The 24,336-nt window shown below is 43.0% G+C and overlaps 1 protein-coding gene across 1 annotated transcript in view; it reads right to left on the bottom strand.

Moving 5' to 3' along the window:
- The window catches only part of Adam12 (ADAM metallopeptidase domain 12), a 356,891-nt gene that overhangs the window by 246,605 nt on the left and 85,950 nt on the right, over positions 1 to 24,336 (bottom strand). Inside the window, exon 3 of the mRNA XM_021167906.3 lies at positions 16,373 to 16,446. Coding sequence (XP_021023565.1) covers positions 16,373 to 16,446 — 74 coding nt within the window. The remainder of the gene's footprint in view (positions 1 to 16,372; positions 16,447 to 24,336) is intronic.

The raw sequence follows: 24,336 nt of genomic DNA, 5'->3' as shown, positions 1-24,336 counted from the left end.
GTGTAGGCCAACAGATGGGCTAACAGAATGCTGCCATAGCACATGACCAAGAGCTTGTGAACAAAAGGAAAAACACCAATGCAGAGACCTCAGACTGTGCAGTAGAATCCTGAGTCCAGCATGTTAGCAAACAGCAACTCTGGGTTTAATATGGGGAGCTCCTGACTTTATTTTTCACCTTCACCAAATTGTGTGAATTTGGGTTGGTTTCTCCCTGCTCTTTAAATCTCCATCTGTACAAGGGATACCTAGAAACAATGATGGGTTAGGCTCCTGTTTTCATGAATCTAACCCAGTTCCACAGAGTGGTTAGATCTGTCCTGGACACTAGGTACACAGCCAGGAGCCAGACTAGCATCTGTCCTTTGTGGGCTCTCATTGCAGGAGACCTCCCCTGTTAATGACCTCCATTAGGTAAAGTCTGAAATTCTGGGGACCTGGGGTCTTTGATCTGCAACAACCCAGTCCAGGAAGCAAAGATTAGGCTAGTGGAAAAGTAAACGAGAGTTCTTTTAATTACCCTGGAGAGGCTCAAAAGGATGGGGGTCCTGTGGGGGAAGAAAGATAGCTAAAATGATGTGGTGGGTGGAAAGATAGTTAATATTCACATTGTAAAAGCCTTCTAGCATGTCACTGGGTGGGGAGAATTGTACTAGTAATGACCATGAAGAGATACTTTTGTGGTTTTCCAAGGGCCTGCTTCTACAGCCCTTGTACCTATACTTGTACCTGGAAGTCCTTGCCCATAGCTGCATCCTCCAAGGTCCATAGTCCCACTCCTTCTAACCACATTAGAAGGACAATGTCTGTAGTATCCTCCAAAGCCAAGGGCATGACCCCATGGTGGTCTCCTGAGTTCATGGTAAGAAGATGCCAAAATCATCTCTCATATTTACATCTTTACATATATTAAATTTATGGAGATACACATACATTATGGAAATACTTGGAGATGCAACGTTAGTTGCATCATTTATTAATATTGTATGTTCCTTGTCTTAGTTAGGTTTCTATTGCTGTAATAAACACCATGACCAAAAGCAATTTAAAGCAGAAAGGGGCTTATTTCAACTTTTGCAGTACATCAAGTTGGAAAGTCAGGATATCAAAGCAACTAGAGCTACATATGGTTGTGAACTGTCCTGTGGGTGTTTAGAACCCAGCAGGATTCTTTGCAAGAGAAACAATTGCTCTTAACCACTGAGCCATCTCTTCAGGCATATGCAGTGGCTGTTTGGAGATGCCAGGGACTGAAGATCTTTTTTTTTTTTTCCCTTTTAGTAAGAAACAAGGACTAATATGGTTTTTGTTTGTTTGTTTTTCAGATTTATTTATTTTATGTATATGAATAAACTGTCGCTATCTTCATACACAGAAGAGGACATCGGATCCCATTACAGATGGTTGTGAGCCACCATGTGGTTGCTGGGAATTGAACTCAGAACCTCTGGAAGAGCAGTTGGTGCTCTTATAATTGTTGAGCCATCTCTCTAGCTCCAGGCAGATAAAGTTTTAATACTCAGTCTCTAGATATTGGAAAGAATTGATGTCTAGGTCATCTCAGCTTCTATGTTCTAATATCTGTTTCGAAGTAAAAACCTGTCATTTTTTTAGTAAGTAAATTTATACCACTCTAATTTTTTGGTGGGTGGGTGTTGGTCAGTGGACAACAACCATGTTTTCTGTTGTTGTTGTTCTGTTTTTGCTTTTTTTTTTTTTTTTGAGACAGATTTTTATTTGCCTGGAGCTCACCAAATGGGTTAGGCTTGCTGACTAGAGAGCCCCAGGGACTGGCCTGTCTCTGCCTCCAAAGCAATGGGATTGCATACATGTACCACCATACCTGTTTTGTTTCCTCTGGGTTCTTGGGATTAAACTCATATTCTTGTCCTTGTATAGCAAGTAATTTGCTGACTTAGCTATTTCCCCAACACCTACAGAAAAGTCATGTGTCAGAACAGTCCAAAAACTGGAGTCATGTGAGAATTCTGAGGACTGAAATTGTAAAAACACTCCAAGAAAACAAGAGTCTTGTGATCTCAGTTTCTTCAAAGCACAAAATGATTCTTGGAATATGTTTTCATGCTCCTCCCAGGTGTGGTGAGAGGAGTGAGTTTACTTCAGCTGTTACTCCATGTGCCTTTCTATGGAAACATGGTTTCACCATATGTGGCCTGTCCTTGTGATTGAACATCTCATTCATGTGATTCTTCACCATCAGACCATTAATTGCCTGATATTGGCTACTGCATGAGATTTTAAATCCACCTCATTTTTTTAGGCCCCATTCTCCCGGGTTGACACTATCCACTAGAGTGCTAACAGTCATGGAAAATGAGTAGTGGCTCATACCTGTTATCCTAGCACCCATGCATATGCCACCAGCCATGCATCCCCACCATACCTGGCTCAGTCAGAAGACTGAAAGAAGAAGATCACCACTGGCTTAAAGCCTGCCTCGGCTACACAGTGAGACCTTACCTCAAGCTCCATCATTAGAGATCTAGAATGGACTTTATTTTTCTAGATATAACTTGTTGGTTACTGGATACCTTTAAGAAAATGAAGAATGGAAAATGTATTATATAATATAGTTTATAGTCTAACATAATGCAATATAAATAATATAGGATACATAGAGATTATGAGTATATTTGATATATGCTATGTGAGTATTGAAGTTACAAATATACTCTATAAATTCCTACTGTTTATATAGTATTTGTGTTTTTTCCATAATCTCCTTTTATAAAATTTCCTTGCCAAAGATTATAGAAGAAAAGATGTCAACCCATCAAAAATATTCAGCAACTCTTGTTTTTGGCAGCAAAAAGCATTTTACTTAAATTCTATCCAACAGCAATGTCCTCTGAATGTTCATCTGGATTCCTGTCTGTGAAGGTCAGCAGGGAGGGAAAGATGGACATGTTCAAAGGCAACAGAATTGGCCTTTGTGAACAAAAACCTTGTTAAGATTTGTTACCCTAAACTGTAGTTTTATCCTTGTGACTCATAGGACACGCAGGCGAGAGTGTGGAACAAACAAACCCTAAAGTCAACAGCACACCTCAGTCATGTGCTTTAAGAACAGAAGGAGCATCCTGGAGGTTCCCAAGCCTCATGTCCATCATCATCTTCTTGTTTTATTCAACAGTCTCCAGGAGGCCAAGGTTTCACCACTGAGTGGGCCATAAAAGCCCTCCAGTCTTCACCCAAGGCCATCTATGCCTCCCGTTGAGGGGCCCTGTCTTGATTGGGGTGCTGTCTACCCTGTATCCTCCCCACAGCCTGGGGATTCCACTTGTATGACTACTGAACAGGAGCATTCCTATAGCAGGATTTTTCCTAGACTGAAATTTTTTTATGTGTTTAACTTTCCCAAGGAAATAGACAGGTGTGCCTCCAAGGATGCAGCCAATGGTACCCATGCTTTCAGGGAACAACCCTGAAGCCTAAGGTTCCATGGTTTACTATAAAATATACCTGAAGAAGAACAAGGGCTCACTCAAGAATCAGTTAATCGGTCTCCATACTTAAATGTGATACATTCCTCTTGATTCTATGGGTGATCAGTATGTGTCTGCTTATTTAGCCAAGCCACTCATTCTTCCCAGAGAGATGAGGATGGATTCTGGTGCTCAAAGTTCCTAGGGCTATAGATCTCATTCAGAATGGCTGTGGAGGAAAGCAGCCATTTGAGAAATGACTAATTTTCTAAATGTAAAAATTATTTTGTGGTCTAGTGTTGAAGCACAAATTTTTTGAATGAAGTGCTTATAGAATGGAGAGGGTGAGGTGGTTGAATGAGAATGGCCCCCACAGGCTCAGGGAATTGAATGTCTGGTTCTCAGTTTGTGAAAGTGTTTAGGCAGGATTAGAAGGTGTGTCCTTATTGGAGGAAGCATGTCACTGGGGGTGGGGTTTGAATTTAAAAAGTCCTTGCCATGTCCAGTTTCTCTCTCTGCCTCCTGCTTATGGATCAGAATGGAAGTGTTTAGCCTCAGTGCCATGCCTGCCTGCCTGCTGTTATGTTGCCTGCCAAGTTTTGGACATGAACTCTCTCTCTGAAACTGTAAGCAAGCCCCCAATTAAATGCTTTCTCTTAGAAGCTGCCTTGGCAATGCTGTCTCCTCTCAACAATAGGAAAAAAAAAATAACTAGAACAGACAGGGTGCTGGAATCCAGTCTCAATCATTAAGCCAATAAACTAGATCCAAAATTTAGAGAAAGTTTACATATATTTCTATAGTTCCTGAGGTAAAATGTTAATTTTTAATTTAACCAACTCCTTAACATTCTATCTACTCTACTGATATAAATAAACAACCCTGCATTAGTTACTTCTGTCATTACAGGAACAAAATACTTGACAAGATAACTTAAAGAAGGGTGGGTTGTTTTTTTGTTTTTTGTTTTTTACTTTTTTTTTTTCTCAGCTTAAGGAGGCTTCTCCATCATGGCAGGGAAGGCATGGTGGCTGGAGTGGAGGACAACTGGTCACTGCTTCAGGAAGCTGAGAAAGAAGGTCATGTTCTCACTTTGTTTTCCCCTTCTTATTTGCGCACTCTAGCCTAGCAGATGGTGGTACCCACATTCATAGTGGGTCTGCCCTGCTAGATTAAACTTTTCTGGACCCATTTGTCCTCTGCACATGCCCAGAGGTGTGTTTGCATGGTGATTCTGAATCTATGTTGCAGGGAGGGAAGAAGAAAGGAAATATAATATCTGCAACATGTTAGTTCTGCGTGGAGAATTGATATTAGAGAATCACTATTCATTTTTAGAGATGATAACAACCATTATTTTTACTGCTCCATGTATAAGAATCTTAGGATGAGATAATGGGATGTGTCAGGATGGAGAGTCTGACAAAAACAATTCATTATTGTACAAGGATTACCAGCTGGTGGGCACATAATCAGCTCCCAAGCCAGCCAACAGGCAGCCTGGACCCTCATGGCTCACTCCAGCCCACAGCCTACAGCCCATAGCCCACAGGAAACTTGGAACTCTCCCATTCTTGATGCCAGTTTGAAGTGAAGACTGGAAGTCAAATGAGGTAGATCAAGGGAGGGTGAATGAAGCAGGACACTGGACAGAGTTGTCTGGCATCAGGAGAAGGATGGAACCAAGAAGGCAGGGAGACAGACTACAGCCCGGACTTGAACTTTTGGGAACCCAGAGGCAGGAAAGCTTCAGATGAGACCTCCAACTATTTGGAAAGTATGGCTTGCTTCTAAACTCTAGTATGGAAATTAGTGTTATTTTTCACCTTAAGAGAATCTAGAAATGACTTCTGGGCATTCCTGTAGGAGATTATCTTGATCCTGTCTTAATTGTGGGTAGGACCATGCCCTGGGCAGGGAATCCTGAGCTGAATGAAATGCAGGAAGTGAGCTGAGCTGGTGCCTGCCTTCCTTGCTCCCTGCTTCGGATAGTGAATGCCACACAAGCATCTGCTTCAAGCTCCACTTGTTCATCTTCGGTACTTCATTGTTCTGGTTTATTTTAGCTGTCATCTAGAATCTCTGGACAGAATCTCAACCAAGCAATTGCCTTGATTATAAAATTGGTTGTGAGGATGTCTACGGGAGATTGTCCTGATTGTTAACTGATGTGGGCCACACCATTCCTGATGACCCTGAGTTATAAGATCATAAGCCTACATCCCACCCAGCATCTTCCATCGTTCTTACTGTGCTCCTTCGGCGGTGAAGTAAATTCCTTAGTCAGAGGCTATGCTGTGTGGAACAGCAACCAAGCAACACGGGTATATTCCTTTCTCTCTCTCAAACAAATTTTACCTCAATTAAAATGAGCTTAAATGTAAAAGTCAAGAGACAGCAAACTCTGAAGGAAATCTGATCTAGTAAGAAAATGGCTGAGGTTGATGTAGCTGTGGCTGTGACATGACCTACTTCAAGTACCTGCCTTGGCTTCCTGGCTATCATTGACTATGATCTGGGACTATAACATAAAATAAATTAATTCTTTCCTTTGTTGCTTTTGGTCAGCATGTTTTATCACACCAACAGAGAAGAAACTAGGACATTCATAGAAGTGAACTTACACTCTTGGTTGTCCTTTGTCCCTGGCTTATTTTGCTTAACTCAATAGCTTCAAGGTCCATCTTGGCTGCAGCCTGTGTCAGAGTGACATTTTTTCTTGAGTCAGAAAAAAACAATCGTTTTGGGATCTATAACCACATGCTGTTTATCCACCTGCTGATGACCATGTGAGTTGTTTTCCCCTTTGTCTCCTGTGTCTAATGTGGCTATAAACACCAGTGTGCTAAAACCTGTTTAAGCCCTTGGCAAAACACAGCCATACCATGAAGACTTTATAGTGATTAAAAACTAGTCTATTGGTGATTAATGACATCAGAGCTTTTTACATCACTGATAAAGTAGGAATTGGCAGCATTAATGAGAGGGGCTGAGGAGGAATCAAGGAAACAGCTGTATCCAATTGCCAAGTTCAAGTTACTCAAAGCACACAATGAAGCACTGGCCAATAATAGGCACGGGCTCCAATTCCATTCAGGATAATGACTTCGCAGTAAACATTTCTGAACAGAATCATTTACCCTTGTGTACTTACACAGCAGTTGGAGAACCTGCTGAAATCAATGGCCACAAACTTATTAAAACTACACTAACGCTCCAAGCTCTCTTGCATATTAATTTTGATGACTTAAGTGGCTGATGAATCTTAGTGACACCCATGAACAGAAGTGCCATGGTTGTTCTGCAGAGGAAATGAAAACCAGGAAAACGTCAAGAAGATGCTAGCCATAAGGCAGACAGCCCATGCAGCACCTGTACACCTACCCAGCCATGCTCCAGGACAGGGCCAGTACAATGACATCCGGAGATTTCACTGGCTCCCCTCAGTGGCCAGAGATCACTGAGAGAAGACAAGATTACTATTCCCATTCGTTTGGGATGCAGCCTCAGAAGCAGAGATAGAGATCCACCTTGTAGGATTCTTTTTGGCAAACCTTCAACCTGTGTGTGTGGTCCAAGAGCTGAAGGATTAAAGTGAAAAAAGTGGAACTGGAGATCTACTTTATCTTCAAGCATCCTTTGCAGGTCCTCATCTCCCATGGAACCCAATTAAGGATGCTACACTCCCCGGTTGCAACAAGAAGAGACACTGTTAGGACAAGGTTGATCTTAACTCATTGAGACACTTACATGTTAAGTCAGATGGGTGAACAAAACATTCTAAAAATGGTATTCTGACCTTTTCCAGTGTCTGTCTGCACAACTTCAAATAAAAAGAGAGACTCAAAGGAATTCAGCTCATATCAGGAAATAAAATTTAGCCCAATTAAAATGCTCTTAAATGTTAAGGCTGAGAAGCTGCTAGCAAAATCTGACGAGTTTCGTTTAGTCAGAAGATGGTTCAAATTGGTATAGCTTGTGTCAATTCAAAGATGACGCTCATGCTCACAGAACTATCTCCTGGCCTTCCAGCCATCCGTAGCAATGCATTCCAGTGGCCTCTAAAGCCTCCTATTCTCTGAGGCATAAGGTAGGGTGAGCTGAACAGATGTAGTCTAACCTCATAGGAGACAACATTCACTGGGGCAACTGGAAAATGCTACATCAGGAACTTCAGACTAGAGACCCATTATAAGTGGACATTTTCCTGCTAGTCCAAGCTCTGAACCACAGAACTGTCTGTGAGGATGGCCATGCTCCTTGTGTTCATTAAACACTTGACTTAGGGTTAATGGTAGTGGCCAAGAAACAATCTCCCGAGTTTCATTCAGGGAAGAGGGCCTTCTTGAGCTTCTTGTAGAGGGGTAACTGTACAGGTAGGTGTGGACTAAGAGGAATGCAGAAGAGGTGTTGGAGGAAGCATGCATGCCTGGAGGCTCTCCCTGTTATATAGGTTCTGGCTTAGAAGCTGAAGGGAGTGGGCATTGCCTTTGGTTATAATAGCTGCCCTCTGTTTGAGATCTACCCACTTTTGGTGTGTATTACTGCCAGCTGCATAAATCCAGAAATTCCAAAGAAAAGCCTTGTTCAGATCACCATCATGCTCCATGGTCCATCTTAGCATCAGGCTCCATGCAGCTCAGGTATCTCATAAGACTGTGCCAGCCATATCCACATTTTAATGTCTCTGATCACCACTCCAGACGGAACTCCTCACTATGCTTTGGGGGGTCTCTTAATCTGATTAAAGTAGCACTTCTAGCTCTTCCTGTGTCAAAATCATCCATCCCTGGGATATTCTGTCCCATCACCACAACTGTTCAAATGTTTCCTCGACTTCAGTCCATTCTGCCTCAAAATAAATGTTTTCCAGCAACTTCCTTCTGTCCTTGGATGCTCATTTGGTTCATCCTCTTCTTTTAGATAACAACAGTCACACTCATTCTTCATATCCTCCAATGCTATCTTCTCATACGGCCAGAATTAGTTGACCCATATCATGCCATAATATTGTTCACAGGCCTTTCTTTCATGGTGTCCCACCATGTGAAAATTCTAGGTCCTCACATGAACAGAAGACCCTCCATGGCTTAGGTATCCTGCCTCTTTCTGTATCATCTGCTCACTAGCCCAATGAGATCCTTGTCTCTGGAAGGCCCCTTCCTCATTACTCTGGACCTTTGCATAGCCTCTCCTTCTCTCTTGAACCTTCTACCATTTGCCCACTTTACTTGCTTCATGCTTATTTATATATCTTGAATGACATTCAATTATACATCTGCTTTTGTCTCAAGGCTAGGATGGTGTCATGTGCTGTCCTTCCTTGGCTACAAGCACAACTGATTTTTGTCTACTGCTTTTTCCATGGTCTGTCTAGTCTTGGGCTCCTTGGCTTGTCTGCAAAAGGCCAGGCCTTTACCTCATTCACTGTTCTATCTTTAAGGCCCACGGCCATGTCATGTCAGACCATTCTATCATCTCCAATGCCCAAGGTCATGTCAGGTGTCAATCAAATATTCATGAGTAAATGAAGAGAAAAGTAAGTGAATCACCAGATGTCAATGATGCATTAACAAAATGCTAATGAGGATTTATCAACAGGATAAGGGAAGCAGAGAGGTGGAGTCATGGATTTAGGGAGTCAAGTTTTGTTCTTCATTTAACCAGCACTTAGAATCAGCAAGGAAATTTAGAGCTCATGATGCTACATGTAGGTGGCATTCCTCTGAGAAAACGTGAAGAATCTACACACAAGAGCTTCACAATGGCAGTGGTTGAGAATATCAAGACCATGAAGTTAAAATCTTTCTTGCAACAAGAACCCAAAGGATGGCTCCCACTAATCCAGGTCTGGTCAGAACTGAGATGTATGGCCGTTACCTGACCTCTGGGAAGAGAACAGATCTAAACCAGTTTTTTCACTCCCCCACAAAGTTTTAAGTGGAGCACAAAAAGAAGCCAGTGTGATAAAATAATGAGCATCACAGGCGTGGCAGGGAAACCATACTGAAATCAGAGATAACATGAGCAGTAATCTTTCAACACTGATGTTCACAGACCTTAACCCCACTCTGCAGACCATGAAATTGGGGCAGACCTTAAGCAGATTGCAAGCAGCTTAAACAACAGCTGGGTTGCAAAGCTCCTCTCCTGAAATAGTTTCCTATCCCTGTAGGACATGTCGCCAACCTCCTAGCCGCTCATGTCTGAGGACTGCAGGCTGTTCAGGTTCCATCATTCACTAGTATTGTAAGGGTTACTTGGTGCCTATGATCAGTAGGCTGTGTGGGAGATGGTGGTGGTACATCACGACCCTCCCTCTGACCTTAGGTCATTCCTGCTTGGTAGGGAGAAGAGAACCACTGATCAACAGTAGGCACACAAAGGCAGGATCCACTGGCTCTCAAATGCCATGTAGGACTGTAAAGAATATAGGGTCTAGATGTAGCCGGGCCAGGGTCACTATAGGAAAGAAAAGTGATTCCCTAGTCTAGGGCTTGCTACTGCCTTCCACATGCTCTGTGGCAGTCAAGTTTATCAGCAGCTATGTAGCCTTGAAGGTTCCTGTTGAGTCAGCAGTCTCATTCACAAGATTACTGGCCAATTTTCCTGAACTTGCAGGGCTTTTGTTTCTTATACTGTTAACTCAAGCACAGGCCTTTACATTTATCTCTATTTAATCTCATCTTGTTAGTTTTGGCCCATTGATCCAAAGTATCAAAATCTCGGTAATCCAGATCCTGCCGTGTCAGGCACGCTTATCCTCTCAGCCTTGCGCTGCCAGGAGATGTGATTAGGACACCCCATTATGTCTTTATAGCAACAACTGCCAAAACCATGGGCCAGGGTGAGGCTAAGCGAAAGGATTGCCCCCAAGGCAACCAGCAGCAGCTTCTCCAGCTGCCCATCATAGCCCAGGTCAGCATGAATGATGATCCAACATCCTCTACATGGTCACTTAGCCAAGTCTTAATCCACCAAATGCAATCTCCACACTAGCCACACTTCTCCCATTTGTATGATGTAGCCTGAGGAATTATCTAAAATAAACACCCTTATAAATATGTCTAAAAAAGCCAAAAGCAATTATACTTTTAACTATTTACTTAAAAAATATATATAATGCCATGTATGGATATACATATATTGTTTTAGTGAACTTTCCTCATCTGAACTGATGGTGCTCCTTCGGAGAGCCAAAGTCAACCTAACAAAAACCTCAACAGACAGGAGAAGCCCTCACTTGAGTTATTGGTTATGGCTGTCCAAGAGACTCTCTGAACATATGGCCTGCTGCTGTTGCCTTTGGTTATCCCCCAGAGGTGGGAGGTAAGTCCCTGGTGCTAAAGACACCGTGCACTCTAGAAATAATGCCTAGAGACCACTGAGTGGGGACTGACCTTCCCTAAGGATTAGTTTGCCTGGTAACAGAAGGTACCATGTAAGCTTCCAAAGTTGGGAAGCAACCAACAGTCCTACACGTCCTTAACACCCATGGGACAACCTATAACAACACCTTTCAACCTCCAGTGTGTTGTGATAACACTAAAAGTGCAGTTGTGGTACACACACCTAGGTGGTAACCAACCCCTCTCTAACTGGACTTCAGATCCACTCAACAAGAGGGAAAACATAGCTGGTATTGGAAACAGCCAACTACTCAGTCCTGGTGAAGTCGTGGATATTGGAGAAGACCACAATTTTAGTAAACCAGCATAATCCCTAGCAACAATCTATAAACATTTCTCCTTACACCCACAGATAAGTGTAGTCTTCATCCCTCATCAAGGAAACTTCTCTTTGTAACTGGAGACCACTATAGAAAGCCACAACCATCAAGATGCAGAGTTGTGGAGCCCAGACCCAATGGGTGCATCTACAAAACAATTCCCACACCTAAGGCTCAGCAGGGAAGATGACTGTAAGAGCCAAATGGTCAGGGAGTTTGCTGTGAGATTGACTTCTTTGCAACAACAGAACTACACACATAAAGTCTCACCAACATAGCTGCCAAATGAGAGCTAAAGAAGGGTGGTACCTGTGGACATGAAAAAGTGAATGAGGTCCATGAGGCCTCCACCCTACACAAAAAGCTATAGCCAATCGAGGAACGCTGGGAGTGGGAGAGGTGGACTTCCCCAGGGAAGAAAGGGCACACCTAATGATTTTCCAGTGCCTAACAGTCAGCCCTGAAAACACATGAAAATAACTTTATATGGACTGAGCAAGTTACGGCCATGGATTTGAGGGAGGGTTGGGAGGCGCACATGGGAAGGTTTGGAGGAAGGAAAGGGATGGGAGAAATGCTATTATGTTATAATCCCCCAAATGAAAACAAACACCCTCCTAGATATTTATACCCACCATGGAACAATGTTTAAACGCTCACTCTGTTATTGTTCTGGAGCAACATACTAATTAGAGGTGCCTTTTAGAGATGTCTGGAATTGTTCCAGGTAGGATAAAATCAATAGTGACATTCTTTGTGCTCAGAGAGTCCCCAAGTATAAATTTAGTTTTTCATGGATTTCCCACAGCAACTACCTTTGAGCAGTGGTGGAACAGGACTTGTTAACGAAGGCTCCCTGGGGCGGAGAGATGTGTTGAATGGGGTCTAGTGCTCTCAGTTTAAAAAAATTTTTTTTGGAAAATAAAATGGATGTCTAAACTGGCCAGCATGTCCCATAAAGCATTTTGATCAAAGATGCAGTTTCTGCAACACTGAGGAATGGCTGGGGAATCTATAGGGATGCAGGGGAGTTACAGCAGCTAAAATCTGGTCCCTGCTGTCCCATAGACAGACGGCAACGTCCTGATAGATGCTGCTCCAGGGAAACTTAATGTTTCTTTAAACATTCAATTATGGTTAAATAAACACATATTTTAAGCCACCAGCAGATCTTTGCACAAATTAGGGATGCTAGAAGGCAAATCAAACAGATCCCTTGAAATGAGTATTTCATAAGAAGCCAGCTCTGCTCTGTGAAGAGCTGTCTTACCAGGCAGGGGTTTGAGGAGGATAATGAGAGGGCTCTGCCAGCATCAGACTAGATGACACTTCTTGTGATCGAAGGGACCAAGGCCACTCTTAGTTCAGTTTTAATTGCTAAGCATGTTTTATATTATAACAAATCTCAAGATATCCAGGGTTTGGTTGCTCAAAAAAGAAGACACTTTTTGCTCTCTGGGAGTTGCGTGAGGCTGTTCAAAGGTCTTTTGAAAAATGGTCCTGTTTTGTATGTCCTTTAATGGCTGGGGCACATGCCATCCTTTCTCTTTTGAAACATTCCCAGTTTTCACACTTTTAAAATAAAGTTCCTTCCTAACCTATAACATGATATTTTCTTACTGTCAAACAATAAAGCCTTCTTTTATAGTCCCTGTATTCAGAGCTATGTGGCATACATATCATTTTGAAATGAAAACCGAAGGCCATGTGTACAATTTCCTAACACGATATTTACATTGGGCACATCGTGGAATTTCTTTTGCAGCAGTAAAGTCCTTCATCATTTTATTCATCTTCTTCCAATTTAATTTTGAGGAAGAGCCTCGGCAGTGAACGACTTTGAACCTGGGGCTAATTCCTAGCTGTAACAGTCTGGCTATCTGATTGGTCAGGCCCTCTACTGTCCTGGGTGTTAAATATTTTAATGACCCATTCTCATTTCTTACAGCTTCATTTGACTAAACTTTCTAAATTGGCTCTCCTGGGCCAAAGGCTATGGAAATTAAAATTTAATTAAAAGGTGCAGGATTAATTACCTTTTGTGTCTTACAGCCGAGGAGAATCGTAGAAACTTTACCTTCCTCACAAAACTGTACATATGCATCGCTTCACTTTTAATAGACACGTCATCTTCTTTTTAAAAGGTTACACTGAATATTTGGGTGAAAACATCATTAAAAGAGCAATACCAGAACGTCTGAATTATGAAAACACTACTTTTAACAGACTGTGATCTTTAAAATTGGCACAGGTGGGGACTAAGGGAAAGCCGAGAGGGGAAGCATTAGCTCAGTGCACACAAGTCCCTGGGTTTGATTAACAGCACTGCAAAATTATAACGTCAGTACAACTGGTATAAGGAAACCAAAGCTACAGCACCTCAGAGGGATAACTGTGTAGTCACTCTGTATTGTAAATTTAAATCCATTATTATAGTTTTTATTAAGGTTTTGTTTTGTTCTGTTATTTTTGGCCAGGGCTGGCCTAAAAGTTCCCTATACAGCCCATTCTTCCCTTGAACTTGTGGTGAATCTTCTGCCTCAGCCTCCTAAGTGCTGAGATTACAATTTTATCACTGTGCCAAGATATTCCAGATACTTTAAAAAAAAAGATTCATTTATTTTTATTTTATGAGTATGGGTGCTTTGGCTGCATGTGTGTCTGTGCATCTTGGAAGTGTAGAGCCCACGGAGGCTAAAAGAGGGCACTGGATCCCCTGGAATTGGAGTAACAGACAGTTATCAGGTCCTGCACCAAGTGCTCTTAACCTCTGGGTCATCTCTCCAGTCTCATAATCCACATCCTCTAAAAATATAGACAAAGAGATTAGGAAGAAAGAAAGGAAGAGATTGAGAAAAAAAAAAGCATTTTGTGTTTCTAACTTTTTTAATTCTGAGGTTATTTTGGGAAAGGCCTAAAGGATTGGACAGGAATAAATTAGGGCACCTTTGAGATGATTTTCCACACAAATTATCCTTTGTCTGGTTGTCAGCATGCATTATGCTATCTTCAGTAACAGAGGGTAAATCACTTCCAGAGGGAGCCATGAACAGAGCAATTAACCCACTTTACAAACCTAGAGAACCAGATGGGGCCAAGACAGCATTTTCTATGGAAGGGCACGCCAATAATGATGCTAACTGAAGCAGTGGTGGAGGGTTGTACAGAGACTGCTGTGTCAACTAGAGACATCCAAAGCAAAGCCACATTCATCAGGCAAGCGTCCACCTTTGCACTTGCCCGTCACCCAGGGGTTGTACGTTGGTTTATTTTGTTGTTATTTTTTGTTTCTTTTATCCCTACAGTCTTCTGTTTTCTGTTGTGGAACAAACTCTTTGTAGTAAAAACAGAAAAGGATTTCATAAGATTTTTTTCCACCCTTCTACCTGCATCCCTAAGATCATCTGCAAGCTCAGGGTCACAGCCTCCCCTGTGCTGGGCAGCATGTTCCTCTAATGGCCAGATGCCCAGACCATGTGCAGGACAGACATTTCTAAGCCCTGCTGCCAATCATAGCAACCCCTAAAGGACACAGGATCCTACAGAGGTCTTTATGAGACTTTTGTTTGTTTGTTTGTTTTTCTGTGTCTTTCAGAGAGCATCTACAGTACCAGCTACTTTTCTCACTGCTGTGAGCAAGCATTTGGCAAGGAGCATCTTCAGGGAAGGCTTACTTTGATGGACAGTTTGCAAACACGGTCCATCATGGTGAAGGCATGGTGGTAGGAGTGTGAGGTTGCTGGTCACACTGCATCCATGCCCAGGAGGAGAAATCAGACAAGTGAGACAGGTTATGAAGTCTCAGGGTCTGCCACCAGTGACCCGCCTTCTCTAGAGAGGCCCTACTCCTTAAAGGCTTCACAGCCTTCCAAACCAGCGCTACCATTTGAGAAGCAAGGGTTTAAACACCTGAGCCCACAGAGGACATTTCACATTCTAAACAAATCCCATAGTTACCTCCATGGAGATATTTACAAAACCGTATATGTGCAGCAATGCAAAAAAAAAAAAAAGGTGAATTTCCCAGTGGCTTTTATGTGTGTGCTGTCCATGTAAAATTATTGTGGGAAAACTTAGTGTTTAGCTTCAGGCTCAGTGAGAGACCCTGTCTCAAAAAGAAAAAAAAATGCCCATAGTGGAGAAAGCAATAGGGGAAGCGACCGTCTGTCTACATATGTAAATACGCATTGGTATGCACAGGTGCGCCCCTATACCTGCACATGCATACATACCAGTTACATTGTCTAAAAAGATCTTCTAAGATGTTTACTTTCTGAATATAGCCACATAAAAGCAAAATAATATTCTGTTCAGAACTCTGAGTATTCAACCCATGTGCCCAGATCTCTTTTTTCAAGTCATCGGGATACAAGAAAAAGCTAAAACATGTCATTTCTTTACTGGTTTTCACACCTTTGATCCACTCAGTGGTGAAAGCTAGGCATGTAAGAGAAAACACCAAGCGGCAGGTTGTAGATCCCAGGGAGCAGGCTGTGCCATTTTATGCATATAGCACTTTGTGGCCTTAGATGCTACATGTCAGGACGGGTGGCTCTTCCATTGGACTGTCTCAGAGCCACAAACGCAAGCTCTGATACAATGAAGGGGGTGGTTTGCTTATATGGAGGTTGATCCTGTCTCTGCAACTGCGTGTCCCTGGTGGTTGTCCTCCTTCCTCTGTCAGCCCCACCCCCACGCCCAGGGGACCCCCATTCTTCAGAGCGAGGAAGAGGATCTGGTTCTCCTGCTTTACACAAGGGGGGACCTGACAAATAGAGTTAATCTATGAAATACAGGCTGCTCACTGGAAGACCTCATTAGCTAAAGTAAGAATTAAAGAGATGAGAGAAATCCTTTGCAGCAGTGGTTCTTATGGGAGTGTCAGGGGGTAAAGGAGACACCATTTCCCCTGAGAAGCCATACATGAAACATAACAGACCTATTCTCTCAGAAAGAACGAAAGAACAAACAAACAAACAACAACAAAGAAACCCAGTGTACTATTTTCTGGGAATTTATAATTTCTCCATTAAAGAGCCAAATTTTTGAAGAAAAGCATAAGATGCAGCTTATTACACTGGAGCAAGTTTGTGAGATTGGATCCATCCTGGTGGTGATATAAACGATAGAGCCGTTTTTAGTGGACATGGCCCTAACTTTCTCTGCCACTCTGTAACCAAGAAGGACCTTGACTTACTCATTCCTTTCCAGTCTGAGGATCAGGTCTCGGCTCTCCAACTGCAGTTGCACAGTCAGCACATCTGGATGATCCTGAAAAAAATGAACAGGAAGGGTTAGCTGAAAGGCAGTTTGGCTTAGCCTTGCCAACACCTGAATGTTCTTCATCAGTATAGTCAGTGGGGAGGGAAGAGGGGGTGTTCAGGTTGATTGGGAGGAGGAGACAGGGAAGGGGCATAGGACACAGATATTAGATTAGATAGATAGATGGATGGATGGATAGATAGATAGATAGATAGATAGATAGATAGATAGATAGATAAAGATTGGTGATTTTATTCTTGGGGATTTTCTTCAACTCCAAGTACTGAAGACCAGAGTGACAGAGATAAAAAGAATAGGACACCTGGCTCTTATGTGGCCGTTCTACTCTTCTCCTTTAGTGATTCTTCCTCTGAACCCTTCCCTCACATCGTAGCTCCATCCACCCCATCCACCCCATCCACCCTTTCTTTGATCTTCCTTGACTGTACAAAGGGCATCATTATTCATTATCTGCTTGTGGCAGAAAACCCTTCAATCATCTGTCGGGCTCCAGGGCTTTTACCCCCTCTACTGAACAGGGGAACAGTCCTGCAGAGCTGCTCTCTATAGCACCCCTCCTGCTCCCATGGCTTCTTCCCATTCTCCCCTCCATCCCTTTCCTGTTCAACCCTCAGGCATCTCTCCTCAATACATGGCTTCCTCCTATAAACCCTTCTAATCCAGGCTCTCCCCAGTCTGCCTTTGCTTTCTTTCCATCTATTCTCTAGCAGTGGAAGGTCACTTAAAACTGCAATCTTCCAATGTGCCTGTGCTTGTTTCTCACTGCACTGATAGGATATCACCTTTTGAATTTGGCCTGTGGTTCCCAAGTCCTCTCCCCTGCAGACTTCCACATGCTTTTCACATGCCTACACGCCTTGCCTGCTCTTGGAATACAAGACTTGTCCTGCTGTCCTGAGAATTTGCACATGCTTGCTTCTCTACCTGAGATGCTTTTCCTGACTGTCTACTGGAATCAGCTTAAAAATCAGCTATTAGAAGTGTCACATCACCATCAACCTCCTGCTGTCCTGTCCTTTCCCCATGAAAAAAAAGGGCATCATATTACCTGTGATTGGTGTTTTAGCTTGCACATGTTTATAGCCACCCGAGGACTGGGCAGATAACCGGTGAATACTGAAGGAGGGAGTCCTTCCATGCCAGGGAAATGGCTCTGCACACATCTTTTCCTCTTGCTCCACACTCCTCCCTTCCCTGCTTCCCTCCCCTAATCCATATACCCAACCTCAGTGTAGACAGCCTAGTCCAGGGGATGGTGCTGCCCACATTTAGGGTTGATCTTTCTGGCACAGTGAACCTAATCTAGACAATCTCTTAGGTATCCCTGTGCCCAGACACTTGTCTCCAAAGTGATTCTACATTGTATCACATTGAAAACCAGTATAAGCCACCACAGTATACCAGTTTGGGGCTGGGTGGTACAAGAAATATCCAGTGGAGGAAGAGAATGGAGGGAACTTTCATTCCAATTCACTCATTATACTGGACATTTTTGTTTAAAAGCATGCTTCCGTCCATTTTCCTAATTGTTATTGACTGAAGACCATAACGCATACCATTCTTTTTTCTTACAATGATATATTGATTGATTTACCTAATGGAACTACATCCTTTGTTGGATGTGCAAAGAACTGTATTTGTTGAACCAATCAATCAAGTGTTAATCAATAAGCCAAAGATATTTAAGCAGCCACTATAATTCTTTTAAACTGGGAGAAGTACCTCTAAACAAATATGTAAAGTATATGAACATACTTTATATATATTTTTTATTAGGTATTTTCTTCATTTACATTTCCAGTGCTATCCCAAAAAGTCCCCCATACCCTTCCCCCCGCCCCACTCCCCTACCCACCTACTCCCACTTCTTGGCCCTGGCGTTCCCCTGTACTGAGGCATACAAAGTTTGCACGACCAATGGGCCTCTTCACTGATGGCTGACTAGGCCATCTTCTGATACATATGCAGCTAGAGACATGAGCTCCAGGGGGTACTGGTTAGTTCATATTGTTGTTCCACCTATAGGGTTGCAGATCCCTTTAGCTCCTTGGGTACTTTCTCTAGCCTCCTCCATTGGTGGCCCTGTGATCCATCCAATAGCTGACTGTGAGCATCCACTTCTGTGTTTGCTAGGCCCCGACATAGTCTCATAAGAGACAGCTATATCAGGGTCCTTTCAGCAAAATCTTGTTAGTGTATGCAATGGTGTCAGCGTTTGGAGGCTGATTATGGGATGGATCCCCGGGTATGGCAGTCTCTAATTGGTCTATCCTTTCGTTTCAGCTCCAAACTTTGTCTCTATAACTCCTTCCATGGGTGTTTTGTTCCCAATTCTAAGAAGGGGCAAAGTGTCCACACTTTGGTCTTCGTTCTTCTTGAGTTTCATGCGTTTAGCAAATTGTATCTTATATCTTGAGTATTCTAAGTTTCTGGGCTAATATCCACTTATCAGTGAGTACATATCATTTGAGTTCTTTTGTGATTGGGTTACCTCACTCAGGATGATGCCCTCCAGGTCCATCCATTTGGCTATGAATTTCATAAATTCATTCTTTTTAATAGCTGAGTAGTACTCCATTGTGTAAATGTACCACATTTTCTGTATCCATTTCTCTGTTGAGGGGCATCTGGGTTCTACGAACGTACTTTTTACAAATAAAATACTCATAGGGTATCTACTAGCCAGATGAAGATGTAGACTCTTTCGCAGAATTGTAGAAAGCCTTTTCTCTAGTTTGCTTTTCTGCTGCTCTGATAAACACTGTTCCCAAAAGAAACCTGGGGAGGGGGCTGGTGAGATGGCTCAGTGGGTAAGAGCACCCGACTGCTCTTCCGAAGGTCCAGAGTTCAAATCCCAGCAACCACATGGTGGCTCACAACCATCTGTAACCGAGATCTGGTGCCCTCTTCTGGAGTGTCTGAAGATAGCTACAGTGAACTTACATATAAAGATAAATAAATCTTTTAAAAAAAAAAAAAAGAAAGAAAGAAACCTGGGGAGGAGAGGGCTTATTTGTCTTACAGGTTATAACCCATCATTGAGGGAAGTCAAGGCAAGAACTGAGGCAGAGACCATGGAGGAATGCTGCTTACTGGGTTGTCTCTCCTGGCTTGCTCAGTTACACTTATTAGATAGTCCAGGTCTACCTGCGTAGGGGTGGCACTGCCCATAGTAGGTTGATGTTAACTTTTGCATGGCTATGCTCCAACCTTTTCTTAGACGTACGCTTGCCTTGTTGGGTTAGGACCTACCCGTAAGTTATAGATTAAACCTGAAACGATCTTCAGAGCTTCATGTTTTGAGTGCTTGATTCCTAGTTGGTGGTGACACTTTGAGGAAGTCGGGTCTACTGGTGGAGACGGGTCATTAAGGGCAATCTCTCAAAGGTTTTTCCCTGGTCCCTGGTTCTGGCTTCACTTTCTGGTTCTTGGACTTTCTTGAGGTGAAGAGCCTCTGCCAATGTGTTTCTGCCTCCATAAGCTGAGCTGACACTTAATCCTTCCCTGGCACAGTGAACTGAAAACATGAGTCAAAATTAATAATTTCTTTCTTAAGATGTTCTGTGAGGTATTTTGGTCTAAGTCATAACAGCCCGCTGTGACCTCAGTTCACCTGAGTAGCCTCTTAAAGGCCTTCTCTCTAGATGTTCCACATTCCAAGGAGACGGGTTAGAGCTTCAGTACAGATCGGGCTGGGTCAGGGATGTAATTGAGTCTACAACATTCCTTCTTCATTCTTACTTCCGATTCATTCCTCACCAGCGGTAACCGTTATCCTAAACCCATTAGTCACTAATTAATATTACTTGATTTCATTTATAGTTTATTCATACTCTATGAATTTCTAAACAAACATTAGCCTTATACTGAGTCCATTCTTCTATGGCTGGTTTGGCTTAATCTTATACCTGTAGGAATTATTGGTTCTATGTGTTGTTCATCCTTATAAATTTACAATGTTCTATTATGTAAAATGATTTATATACCCACAGTCATGTAAATAGATGCTCACTGATTTTTTTTTCTGATCCCTTCTCTGTACATGACTTCACATATCTGTGTCATGTCTGTAACTGAATAGGTTCTATGGGTGGTAGGATTTGTCCACTTGCCTTCACTGGGGATTTTAAACTAATTAATAATTAATTAACTGTTTCTAATATATGGGTGGATTGTGTTCCCTCAGTTACTGGATACATGTTTTAGCTACTCCATGTCCTGGATATCTGACAAAGAAAATTAGCTAAGTATATAAGAGCACCTTATTGAGGATTTATTTGCTTTATATCTTTTATATATCTTTATATCTTTTACACCTATTCGTTTCCTGGGAGTCAGTGCTATGGCACACGTGCGGAGGTAAGTGTACAACGTGCCAGAGTTGTTTCTTACCTTCCAGCACATGGATCCCAGACCTTGAACTCAGGTCCTATGGCTTAGAGGCAAAGCAATATTATCTTATGAACCATTTATAGCCCAAGGCTTTAGTTCCTATCTGTACTATAAGTGACAGGCAGAGAATCTTTGGGACATGTGATACCGCTCTCCCATGAAAATCCAGCTCATGCTTCCTACCCCAGAGCCTCATCCTTATCCCTTTAGCATCTATTAGTGGCAGATGTTACCATGGAGAGTGTGTGCTCTGTTGCACAGGTGGATACCTGCTTGCTCATAGCAATTTTCTACCAGAAAGCAAAATGTCAGTAATTTATAGATAAAAATTACCATCCCTTCTTTTCTTCCTTTCACAAGTGTGCCTACACCATACACACACACTGAATTCTCAAGAAATTCTTAGAAAACTTTGACCCTGACCTTGAAGCTGAAGCCCTGTGGCAGTGGCTTGGCACAGGCTCAGCAGGAGCAGAGAATCACCCTCAATAGCAGTGTCCATTCCCATCACAGCCTTGAGGTCATCTTTTCCAAGGGGCCCACTCAGAGCCAAAGCCATCCATCTAAACCAGCATGCTGAAAGGTCAGAGGGATCTCATTTTTCAGGCATAACAACAGTATTAAAATACTGCATTGAAGGGAGCTGGGGAATAGCTGAGTCCCTCTCCAGCACTAAATAAATGCTTCAGACTGCAGCTCTGGCATTCATGGGGCACAAGGGAGGCATTTATTGCTATGAATATTTAGAGGCATCTTGATTACCACTTTAATATTAGCATGTTAGCTCTGCAGCCAGCAAGATCTGCACACCGTGGAACATAGGGAAGACAAAACTGAAGTAAATGCAGGCTAGCACAGTGAGGAATTAAGGCACTACAGCACCATCACGGGAGGTCCCTGGCTTGGGGCCTGTTAGTTATTACATAAGTGAGAGTGATTTTTATCATTGAGTTGGGTTTTTTTTTTTTTTTTGCAGTGGAAAATTGATATTAGCAACCCATGTGTCCAGCTGTGAACAGAGAGCACAAATTCTTCACAGTAAAAGCTGCTTTTGGTGGATTCATAAAGGGCTGGGATTGTAGACCAGGGGTTGAGTACGTGTCTAGCATATCTTGGATATCTAGCACTGCCAATATGTGCACACATGCACAATCACATGTGTGTGTGCAGACACTCACACACATATGTGCATGAACATCTGTAATGAAGTATTTGTCTTTCCTTTCCAATACTGGGTTTATCATTTATTTATATTGGGAAATCTCTCACTTCATTCTCTGGCCTAAGACACATTATAGCTTTTCAGTTCGTTTCTCCCTCTGGGGAGAATATGTATATGTCAGAGAAAGTACATTCCACCTTCCTCCAGCCCAGATAGGGCTTTGGTTTCCCTCAACATGGACGTCCCCCTAGTCCAGTTCTTGATCCTCTAAAGTTCCTGATCATGGAATTCATTATCTTCTTGTAGCCATACCCAGCATTCTCAGGTCTAATGTTGAAATGTTCTCCCTGGGTTCTCTGAGTGGCCTAACCATTGGTTGTTGGCCATTGGCTTGGCCATGAGCACCTATGTGCTCTTGGCTGCATCCTGCTTCTTCTAGCATGTATTGCCACCAGTGGCTATTCACTTGTGTTTTCATTTATTTGTTAGTGGTTTGCTTACCCCAGGAAAATAGAACCTCTGTGAAGGCAGGCATGTATAAGCCTCATCATGCATGCTTCCTACACCAAGCGCAACAACCTAGAGGCACACATCAGCAAAGGACGGAGTGGGGAGGCAATGCAAGTTAACAAAGAAACATTTTACTTGGGGAAAAGAGAGACCCCAAGACAGTAAACTCCCTCTCATGAGGCATAGGAGGGGTTCTGGTCTCTTTTCCTAGCCACACATGTTTTCTAAGAAACATATAGAACTTTTCTAGGGCCTCAACAGGCTGCCCACCTCAGCCAATAGTCTGACATCTCTGAAGGATCCAGGGGGCTGTACATGGGCCCCATACATAGTCAGCGAGACCTGAGAATGGCCATGCATTCTGTTCCTTTGAAGATGGGAGGCAAGCAGAGCTTGCTCCAGCTAAGTAATGTGCTTCCTGCTTCCTACATTCCTTGTGACGCTGGGAGAGGAACCTGGCATGACAGGCAAACACTTTGCTGCACAGCCACACCTCCAGCCCCAAGGGAGATGATCAGGTTAATTTATCTATGGTACTGGATAAAATGAGCACTGAGATGCCTTTCTAGTCTCTCAATGACCAGGTGGAGACTCTGGACCCTCCTGCCCCATTCTTGTGCACCCCACAGTGATTAAGACATCAAAACAAGAAAGGGAGGTTCTGCCTAAGGCCACAAGAAAGGAAGCCAGAGGATTTAGGACTTATGTATGTTCCAGTAAGATTCAAGGTGAAGAGTGGAGGGTGTGGCGGGGAGCATAGAAACCCTGGGTCCACCAGCATGGGGCACTGCTGGAGAGTCTGGCAGGGGGATCTCATGAAACTCTTGTCCTCAAAGGCCTGCCTCCTAATGGCTTTGGATTCTGTGCCTTTCACAGAAATTGTAGCTAGAAGAACAGGACTCAGGAGTTTGGGAACACTTTAGTGACATAGTAGTTCATATAGAAGACCATGTGCCGATTTGGGGACAGTACCATATGACATGGTAGCTTGAAGACAAGACTCTGTGGTGAGGCAATGGCTTCAGCAATGTGCATTTTAATGACACGACAGGATCCCATAGTGATTGGTATCCAGGATATGAGACTGAGTTGTCATGAGCCTGCAGAAGTCTGCTTCCAACTGAGTCTAGCTGACAACTTCCCCACAGTCCATGACAGCAGGTCCCTGGCCTTGTGTTCTCTCACCACCTTTTGCCTTTAGACATTTCTTTAAGCAGCAAGGAGAAACAGACTTATGCACTGAAGTGACCATCTGTCCATGGCTCAGGAACACGAAAGGACAGTGTCCGAGTTGGCAACTTCTTGTCAGCATATGCAGCTCAAGGCCACAGGTAAAGCACCTGGAGGCACACGGGAGGTACCAGCCTCTTGATACCTCTGTAAACGAGGGTCCATCATAAGAAGGGCCATGGATCCAGGTTAGGAACCTCAAACTTCTTCCAACAGAGAGGAAGATGGCTGAGTATTTGCCTGCCTCCCGGGAGGATCCTAGATGGAAAGTTAGGACCACAGAATGGCTGCACCATCTCCAACTATAAAGCCATAGTAACAGAACAAAGAACTACTTCATACTTTCTTGAAAAACACCGTGTCTTCATTTAAGAAATGACACCGTTGGCTGGGACTTTAGCTAGCTAGTAGTCCTTAGATCAATTGTTGAACAAACCATAAGCCCTCAGTTCCCTTAGTAGGGAAGATGAAGAAAATAACCTCTTTCCTTTCCATGCACCACTGCAAGAAACCAGGAGTAACTCAAGTCGGGTAATAAATAGGGTTGTGAAGGTGATTAGGAGACAGGGTGTTGAGATGGGGTG

This window comes from Mus caroli, unplaced genomic scaffold, assembly GCF_978045245.1.
Source record: "Mus caroli unplaced genomic scaffold, Mus_caroli_1 scaffold_8, whole genome shotgun sequence".
In the NCBI taxonomy this organism is placed as follows: domain Eukaryota; kingdom Metazoa; phylum Chordata; class Mammalia; order Rodentia; family Muridae; genus Mus; species Mus caroli.
The sequence above is the reverse complement of the archived record's forward strand: the minus strand, read 5'-3'. Positions and strand labels throughout refer to the sequence as shown.